This window comes from Phoenix dactylifera, chromosome 4, assembly GCF_009389715.1.
Source record: "Phoenix dactylifera cultivar Barhee BC4 chromosome 4, palm_55x_up_171113_PBpolish2nd_filt_p, whole genome shotgun sequence".
Classification (NCBI taxonomy): domain Eukaryota; kingdom Viridiplantae; phylum Streptophyta; class Magnoliopsida; order Arecales; family Arecaceae; genus Phoenix; species Phoenix dactylifera.
In genome coordinates, this window is record NC_052395.1 from 9,442,852 (window position 1) to 9,452,614 (window position 9,763).

Sequence of the window (9,763 nt, forward strand, 5' to 3'; positions counted from 1 at the left end):
GCTAGTCTAAAGTGAATTTATCTGTGTTGGACATTTTTTTTTGGGCTGGAGCTTTTTTTTTTTTTTGGTAAATAATAGGAGCCCATCCATGTAGCAGTCTCACTACTGAGCTCCCTTCCACCAGAAAATGTTCAATACAGGCCGCAAATTTTTGCGTGCTTTCTTTGACCCGTGGGCTCACTCCACTTGGCTCACTATCTCACATGTGGGTACGTCATCCCAGCGCCATTTCGGTACAGATGGAAGGAAAGCATATCCGCCAATGAGCCGTTCGGGTGTGGAGTATCCAGTCTCCTAATTTAATTGACGTTCGCATATTTCAAACTCGAATAATTTGAATAAAATTATCGTCTTCTAACCACCACGCTATCATCTTAGTAGCGAGCTCGAGCCTCTGCCCCACTTCAGCTGCCTAAGAATTGTGCCGTTCAGAGACACGAATAAGCCACGCAAAGTCACGAGCATGCATCTAGTCCCTCAATTTCTCCCCAGTCCTGTCAATGTCATCACAACATCACGAGACAACGATGTAATTAAAAACATTTTGGTGATATACCCGAGCAACAAAAGGATAATAAAACAATAAAGTAATAGATAACTCTGCTAACTATGCAAGGAAGAGATTAATTAGTAATAAGAAATCATAATTAGCGGTGCTTCGCAGAGTTGGAAACCACGGTCGAGCCGCAGAATCACGTAAATCCCACATCGGACATCGCCGCATCCCACGTGCTTTACACGCAACCCCGCACGCGCACGCTAGCCCTACTATTTAAATACCTCCCAAAATGCGCCCACTGTTCTCCCTTATCCCCCTCGCGCACCCTCCGTGCTTACGGTGGCGACCGCGCTTCGAGAATCCTCCATCCGCCACGTGTCGCTCTCGCCACCGAAACGCCTCTTCCGTCGGTCCCACCCTCGGAGCCCCAGACGTCACGCCGTGGACTAACCGTATCCTGTGACGCCATCACCCACCCGGCCCCGTTCCCCTTAAAAAAAAAAAACCGGGGGCGTCCGAGGGCGGGGCTTTCCTTCGCCGAAAGAGGGCGCACGATAGAATAGAAGTGATGGAGGAAGCTAACGTGCACGACGAGGGGTGCCGGTCCGCGGAGCGGAGGTTAAGTACCCTCGGGAGGCATCTGAGCGGCCAGTCTCCTTCGTCCGCTGCTTCTCGTGCTTCTCTCATGGCATCCGAAAACCCTAATGGCGCGATCGCTCCCTCCCCGACCGCTGGGTTCTACGGCGGATCCGTCTTCGCCCACGTCGTCAAGGCGCCGGAGGATCCCATCCTCGGGGTAATCATCCGTTTCGTTGCTGTGGATCGCTGATTGGGAGGATCGGATTGGTCGTTGTTTATAGGATTTTGATTCTTTCTTTTTGATTGGTGTTTGGTTCTTGGCGTCTTTTCTGTTGGTTCTTGGCTTATCTGACCCAAAAGTTGATGCCTTTGAGGGGTTTCAACGGGTTTGGGAGAGTTTCTTGGCTCCATTCTGATAACCATTCGGATCTTATCTTTTGTTTTGGGATGAACAGGTGACGGTTGCGTATAACAAGGATCCGAGTCCGGTGAAGGTTAATTTGGGTGTTGGAGCTTACCGGACTGAGGTAAATTCTTGGGGATCTTTAGATGAGATGATTTTTGTTGGTCGTCTAATAAATCCTTTTTTTTTCCTTCTTGCTTTTTATCTAATTTGTCCTTTTGTGGCAGGAAGGGAAGCCGCTTGTTCTGAATGTGGTGAGACGAGCAGAGCAGATGCTAGTCAATGATCCGTATGATCTTTTCTCATCTTCTTATCTTTAGGACACGTTTATTAATTGTTCTTTTTGAGTAGGGGTGAAGCAGTACCTGATAACCCGTGGGGTGTTTTCATGTGAAAATAAGTAACATCCGAGGTTATTTAGTTCACGACACGGAGGTTTTCTGGCGACTCGTTTGTTTGGTTGTAAGGGAAACAACTTACGAATTACGTTTCCTTAAACTTTGCAAAAATTTAAACCTTTAAAAAGCCTTTTTCCATGATTAGTGGAAATTGAAATTTTCCTTTCTGCCAAAATCTCCTAAAAAAATCAGGGTTATTCTTGAAAAAATGGAATTTGGTCTCCTTTTTGGTTTTTTCCCTCCTCTTTTGAGTTATTCAGAACAGATAGTGAAATGTCTTTTCCTGCTTGCCTCTTGTATTCACCTCCAAGCAAAATGTTTTCTTTCGCCTCGACACTTTCATAGGTTTCCTGGCAATGTTTTTTTTTTAATTTTTTTTTTTTAATTATGATGTTCTTTTTGTTTTAAAAAAATGTTGTTGTTGTTTCTCTGTTCATGAATTTGGTTGGTTTTCTGCTAGTTTTACCCTTTTATAGTATCAATCTATTTCTCTCGAAATTGCGGATCCCACTTTGGCCATTTATTCATCTCAACACATTTCACACTGCGATTATTTTTTATATTTTGTTATGGATAATTGTCCTTATTGTCATCCAATGCTGCCCATAAGGGTCTTACCAACTCCCACCAGCATGTGTGATGAAATTAATCTGGGAATTTTCTATTTTGGCCTTGCTCGCCTGCTTCTTTAGACTTGGGAACAATCATTAAGAAAATGTGATAAGTATCTTTCTCAGCTCTGACATGCTAAATAAGCATATCTGCTACTGTATTCAGCATTTTTTCCTGAAGGAAAATAGATCTTAATGACAGTTTGCAAGCATATCTGCTTCTGTCAATTTTCTTTTCTAATTTAAAGAGTTACTTATTCATTGCCTTGTACTGGATGGTCTTCAGGTCTCGAGTTAAAGAGTACCTTCCTATCACTGGATTGGCAGATTTCAATAAACTCAGTGCTAAACTAATCTTTGGATCTGACAGGTACGTGATGACATATAATATAAGGCTTTGGCACTGTACCAGTATTGCATGTGACGTGATGATATTTGCACATTTGGTAACAATTTTATTTTTCCTCGACAAATGATTAAAAGTGGTCAAGAGCTCATATTGGACACACTGATTGTTTAAAGAAAATTGCCTTTTCATCTTAAATAGGTTATCTGAAGGTTGCTTGTTCGACAGAAGAACTATGTGCCAGTTTCCTGCAAATAGAACTGAAATTTACATAATTTCAGGTTGCCTTTTGATTTGATTTGCAAAGAATCAAAATCAAACTGTCTAAACAGGACACATAATGGGGGATCCTTTTGCAGAATTTGCCCCAGTATATGACTGCATCAAACTAGATGCTGCCGAGTTGTAGACAATTTTTTTTAAATGCCACTCTTTTAAAATGCTGCTCAGAGTATTATGGATTATTCGCTAGGACACTGGTATCAGATTTTGGGGGCTCTCCTCCATCCCTCCCCTTCCCAAAAGGGAAAAAAAGAGAAGCGGGGGAGGAGGAGGGGGGGAGAGAGAGAAAGAGAGAGAGAGAGGTTTATGTGGTGACGACCGACAAATATTTTGACCACGATATTTTACATACAAAGTCATGTTGTAGAAGTAATGAAGAGACATCATGTGCAAATCCTTCTAACATCAATTGTCGACCAAGCTAAAAAAAATGGCTTAACTTATTAAATGAAGCATAGCTTATTAGATGCCCATGTGAACTATAACTCAGGGCAATCGATAGATAATAACTATGATACATGCATCTTTTAATTCAAATTTATTGAAGAGTTTCGAAATACAGTATGATTAATTCATTTATAAAAAACCAAAGGCTTTACAAGAAGATATCTGTAGGTATTTTGATACAAGTACCTCATGGTACCTCAACTAGTTTGAAGAGTCCTTGGCATTAGGGAAAACAGGGTGTCTTTGTAAAGGATGTGAAGAATAGACATAATAATACTTGTTCTGCTCTCGAGGATATAACTGAGCTCATTTGCTAGATTCAGTAATCAAAATTGCAACATAAAGAACAAGGCTTTTCATATCTATTTGTGATCAATTTTTGGATGCTAATTTACTTTTAGTTTCAAGATAAAAGCCCTGTGTCTGGACATTATCAGTGATGTGTCTATGCTAAAACCATTTCACTCATAGGTCAACACTATAGGAAATCTGAAAATCACTTATTTAATATATATAGTAGCAAAAATCTTTTAAAAACAATAACTAGTTGGGACATTAGAGACAACTGATTAGCAAAATGAAATTATTTAGAATAACTTGTTAATACTACGTAGAATTTTATTACAATAAACTGCATAATAACAAGTTTTCATACATCATGAACATGAACCGCTCTGAAATAAAAAAAGTACCCAATTGGCAAATACGGCATGACAGTTTTAGGGAATGACATGTTCCACAACTAATAAGTTTGAGGGTGAGTACATGCTAGAGCAATCTTAATGTATGTGAGTTGGATTGTGATACTTGCAAAAGATGACATCTCTGATGTTCAATTTACTCAAGGAATTAATCCTTTTGCTTTAGGGGCCCTTATATGTAAAAGTAGGATTGATTTTTTTTTCTTTTCACTTAAGCAAGATTTCATTTGTGAAAGTCATCAACTTCCATGATTCCATCTGAAAGAGTGATACATGATATAGCTGAAGCTCAGCGAATACTTGTATGCACAGTTTGAATGTTATCAACTTGTGATGGAAATGCCTCCCCGCTTTTTTAATGTCTTTTAGCCGAAATAAATTGTTCTTCTTGAAATTACTGTGCACAATTTTTTTAATTGTCCATGGCATGTAGTTAAGCAACATAGTTCAAAAAAAATATTGCCCTTTTCTGGACTGCAATTTATTTGCTCTTTTCCCCCAAAAATTTAGAAGTGTCCATTTCTTTGACAATGACTAATCTTTTATCCTAGTACAATAATTTGACCCTTCCTGTATAACTTACAGCCCTTTTAATCAAGATATGGTCATTAATCAACACATTTTTTTTCCCTTTGGCGCAGTCCTGCTATTCAAGAAAATAGGGTGGCTACTGTGCAATGCTTATCAGGTACTGGTTCACTGAGGGTTGGATCTGAGTTTCTGGCAAGGCATTATTCTGAGGTACAGATTGCTCTCCTCTTAATGTAACAGTTCCTTGCATGCCGCTATAGTTTGCGCCAGTATTTTTTTGACTTATATAATGTTATTTTCCAGCGCACTATTTACATTCCACAGCCCACATGGGGAAACCATCCAAAAGTTTTTACACTAGCTGGGCTATCTGTTAAGACTTATCGCTACTATGACCCAGCAACACGTGGGCTGAACTTTCAAGGTATAAGCTGCCCTCTTCTGGTTCTGCCTGGGAAAATACATAAGGTTATATTTTAATTTTTAATATTTCAAAGTTCAATACATATCAACTTAAACATAGCCACAAGAACAGTTTTTTTTTTTTTGCCTGTCTACTGTGCTAGTGTACTCAACATATGACTGGTTTCTTGTTTTTTTATAAGGTTTATGTTTTTTAATCTTGGATTGTTTTACCAATGTAAAAGTTTTTGATGCTAACCGGTTGATTTGTTTCTTGGGGGCAAACTGTTGAAACAGGTTTGTTGGAGGACCTAAGTTCTGCTCCTTCAGGAGCAATAGTGCTTCTTCATGCATGTGCACATAACCCTACTGGAGTAGATCCTACTCTTGATCAGTGGGAGCAGATCAGGCAGCTGATGAGATCAAAGGGACTACTACCTTTCTTTGATAGTGCTTATCAGGTAATGATAATATTGAAGTTATAAACACCGCTTTATCACCCAATAGATCCTGCAGCTCAAGCAGGTAAAAAGCCTTTGCAGCTTTTCTTGGCAGTGCTTCCCTTACCATGTCAACTATGTCACACTGGGTTCCACATATGATCATATTTCTCCTGATGTCCCTTGTAATTTATCATCAGGATGCCATTGTTAGGCAACTTAACAAGTCATGATCTGATTATTATTGTTATTGTTATGTTATTGTTATTACTGTTGTCGTTGTTCTTGTAAGTTTTTGTTACTTTAAGAGCTTTACAATCTTGGAAAAGGAGTCATGAACAAATGATTTTTTTCTCTGTGTTCTGAAGGGAGTCTACTTTCTTTGCAGGGATTTGCAAGTGGAAGCCTGGATGCAGATGCACAGTCTGTTCGCATCTTTGTTGCTGATGGTGGTGAATGCCTTACAGCTCAAAGCTATGCAAAGAACATGGGGCTGTATGGGGAACGTGTTGGTGCACTAAGCATTGTAAGAGACTTAAAGTTTTTTAAAATCCATAGTAAATATCTGATGATCACCAGTTGAGTAGGTTGTCTTTTTGGCACCATAATTTTTAGAAAAATCAAATGTTTTTTGTTTGGCTTACAAAAGAGAAGGAAAATACTCGACCATTTCACATGTTACAATCTGCCTTCTTTAAACTTTATGTGCGCTTCTAGTTAACCATGAATAATGTATATGATGCTTCATAGAGGGCATCAAATAGAGTTTTGTTTCCTCTGAGGTCATACTTGGTCTATATATAATACATTTGCTCTGGTTATTTGTGCTTGGCAATTTCTACCAGAAGAGTCAATTTCATTAGACTAAGCAGCTACTTGAGTATGTCTCGTTGTTGATTAATGTTCATGATGATTAGCACTATATTTTGCGTTTATCTTGCAGTAATGTCTATTTATCGTACCAACTTCAGCTTTTTCACTTATCTTTATATTTCTCTCTAACAATATTAATCCCATAAACATGGACTGACTGCATTTTAATCTGTATTGTCATAACGAAGTGATTATATGCAATTTCTGGTCTTGGTTAATCACCTTTAGTCTCTTTAATATTTCTTGTTAGCTTTGGTCCTCCTTGTTTAAATACGATGCTAACTGGAATCAAGCTTTGAATATTGTTCTTATTCAGCCAGTACCCTACCAAGCCGATTTGTCATAGCATTAGTCATTCCATGTGTTTCAGTACCCCACCATATCTGGTGTGCCGACTCTTACTGTTAGGGATCTGATACTCAGTACACTTCTTGTACTGAGTGTGGGTAACAAGAACTAGACTATACCAACTTTGTACAAGTTGGACACCATTACGAACCGGTACCAGAACCTTTGAGTCATTCTATTCGATCTTTTTTCTGATTATTTCTTTGCAGCTCAGACAAGACAGATCAAGACTTAGAAAGCCTTTTCTAGTTCAAAACTTTATTGTAAATCTTGAGCAGATGCTTAAAAATTATATAAGAAGTGGTCCATCTAAGAATTAAATGCTATCTACATACACTTTTGACAACAGATTAGTGTAATATGCTACTATCTTTCTAGTGTAATATCAAATATGCTACAAAGTGAGATGTGACAATCCATCAACATATTACCACAATCATAACAAACTATTCAACAAACCTCAGTCGCCTAGGGAATCATAGATTGCTTCTGTTGCAGAATTGCGTTTTTTTTTTCCAAAAAAAAAAAGAAGAAAAAAAATCTAAAGAAAACTTTGTATGATGCTATCTGGGTTGTGGAGGGGGCCCCTTTTTTTTTTTGATGAATTCTTACTGTAGGAATTTCCTTTTGTCATGCCTAGCTGTTAATATTTGTTGTATCAGTGCAATATATTGAATTTATGGTTTGACAAGCCCTTTAGTCTTGTTAGTCTAATCTCCAAAGCATCATTCTGCTATTTCACTGGGATAACCACAATGCTATTTTCAGGTTTGCAGTTCTGCAGACGTGGCAGTTAGGGTTGAGAGTCAGCTGAAGCTTGTGATCAGGCCCATGTATTCAAACCCTCCTATTCATGGTGCCTCTATTGTGGCTACTATTCTTAAGGACAGGTATTAGATCATGGTTCAGTCATAATCTCCCAGTTCACTCAGAATCAGCCAGTTTATAATTAAGTTGAAAGAATGTGAAGTTGTAGGCCTAGTTTTTCTCATAACTAATGTATTGAGAAGTTCCTGTCCATGTTTAAAATGAAATAATATTGGCAGCATCAGGGTATGATCTTAGCCTATGAATTCTAACTTTTCTGACTCTGTCATGCAATCATGATTCTTTGTTGCATATGAAGATACTTATAACTAGCAAGGTTTGTAGACTTTTCAAATTTCCTCTGCTTCTTGGACTTAAATTTTTAAGTTTCTGAGTATTTTCAATACATATCTATCAGAAGTAACTTTTCTTGGACAAAAAGGAAATTTACATCTTTTAGTTCTCATTTTTGTCATATCCTACAGTTTTTGGAAACAAACGCATAGTTTCTGGATCATCTAGAGATACATCATGATAAAACCCTTAGTTTTGTTTATGGTGACTTGTTTCTTTATCGTTTTATCAAGGGACACTAGCAAATTCAGGGAAGCTGCCTCCTTTCTTTCTTCAAATTAAACATGTTTAGTCGCTGATTAGTGCATTATCTAAATCTGTTTTCCAGAGCACTGTTCCATGAATGGACTATTGAGTTGAAAGCTATGGCTGATCGAATAATCAGCATGAGGCAACTGCTTTTTGATGCTTTGCGTGCCAGAGGTATACGAATATTTAATTTTTTTCTTTTACTTTCTTTTCTCTGCTTGTTGAGAACATATGGTGAAGGAGCTCTTTCATCTTATTTTTTGTTTTAGATTATGTTTTAACCTAAACAGCCATCATGTACCAGTGCACCTGATATCAAGTCTTCTAATTTTGGGTAGAAATGTGTTGGTGTTTCTCTGCATGTGGTTTCATTGTATGCATCAACTATATGGATTTTTTTTCCTTTTTTTGGTTTATCTTTTAGTCCAAACTAAGAAGAAGGAGAATTAGAGTATTCGACTTCCCCATCAAGTTTCAGCGATTCACCTACTTGATGACGACTGAAATTTTGGTAGTTTGTGATTAAGTTAAATTAGAAATAAGTACAAGTCTGATGGTCTCAGCTACACGAGGGATGTATTATGCTCCTGCTGTGTGCCTGTGTGAGAGATTGACAGGCTTCTATGGCATGCAGGAACTCCTGGTGACTGGAGTCACATTATCAAGCAGATTGGAATGTTTACTTTCACAGGGCTTAATAGGGAGCAGGTGGCCTTCATGACGCAAGAATATCACATTTACATGACTTCTGATGGGTAATCTCTCTTAGATTTCTCTTGTCCCTTCATTAAATTGATTGTTGTTTGAGACATTATCTGGCTATCTGCTCGGTGCTGTGATATCCTATGATGATACTGGTGCTGTGAAACTGCCATTCCCACATCTCGCACTCCATTTTTTTTTCTTTTTTTCCGTATCATCATATCTGGGATTTGCATTGGTTCCAGCATCTTCATGATGCTGTTCCAGAATCTCTAATTTCTTTTCCTATCAAATGGAAAATACTTTTGGCTTTTATTGTTTCCCTTTTTGAACGTGGATATGCACAACCTACAGAGGCCTCAGCCCTTGCTAATATACATAGATATGCCTCGTTGCCGTATGCACTCCTGATGCACGTTGCCTTTATTTTTGTCCACAAATTTAAATGAGGGAAACATTTGTTTGGTGCAGGAGGATCAGCATGGCAGGTTTGAGCTCTAAAACTGTTCCCCATCTTGCGGATGCCATACATGCAGCAGTTACCCGCATGAGTTGATCATCAGTGGACTCTGGATTCATGAGAAATCTGAGGTTTCCCCATCGTCCACACCTTTTACCTGCGTTATGTTTCTAGTCTTGTAATAAATTCAACTGCAATATTGCACCAGAAACTAAATGTTTATTTGAGCAAGTTTTGAATTGGGGAATCTACATATGCATTTATGCCTACGGAGACGGGTGTTTGCTGGATAGGAGTGAAAGTGGATCGAGATAATATCTGTTTGGATTCA

The 9,763-nt window shown here is 38.4% G+C and overlaps 1 protein-coding gene across 1 annotated transcript; it reads left to right on the forward strand.

Annotated features, from left to right (window-relative positions):
• The first annotated feature begins 1,000 nt into the window (after window positions 1-1,000).
• On the forward strand, window positions 1,001-9,763 carry LOC103706860 (aspartate aminotransferase, cytoplasmic). Its single transcript, XM_008791115.4, has 12 exons — window positions 1,001-1,295; window positions 1,534-1,605; window positions 1,709-1,770; window positions 2,777-2,860; window positions 4,908-5,007; window positions 5,101-5,221; window positions 5,497-5,660; window positions 6,028-6,165; window positions 7,629-7,750; window positions 8,350-8,444; window positions 8,905-9,025; window positions 9,444-9,763. The coding sequence occupies exons 1-12, from the start codon at window positions 1,068-1,070 to the stop codon at window positions 9,526-9,528; spliced, it is 1,392 nt and encodes a 463-aa protein (XP_008789337.2). The 5' UTR covers window positions 1,001-1,067; the 3' UTR covers window positions 9,529-9,763.

Coding starts and splice junctions, on each gene's coding strand:
- LOC103706860 (XM_008791115.4), top strand. CDS start 1,068: ATGGAGGAAGCTAACGTGCACGACGAGGGGTGCCGGTCCGCGGAGCGG. Junction 1,606..1,708: donor TTGGAGCTTACCGGACTGAG/GTAAATTCTTGG, acceptor CTTTTGTGGCAG/GAAGGGAAGCCGCTTGTTCT. Junction 5,661..6,027: donor TCTTTGATAGTGCTTATCAG/GTAATGATAATA, acceptor CTTTCTTTGCAG/GGATTTGCAAGTGGAAGCCT.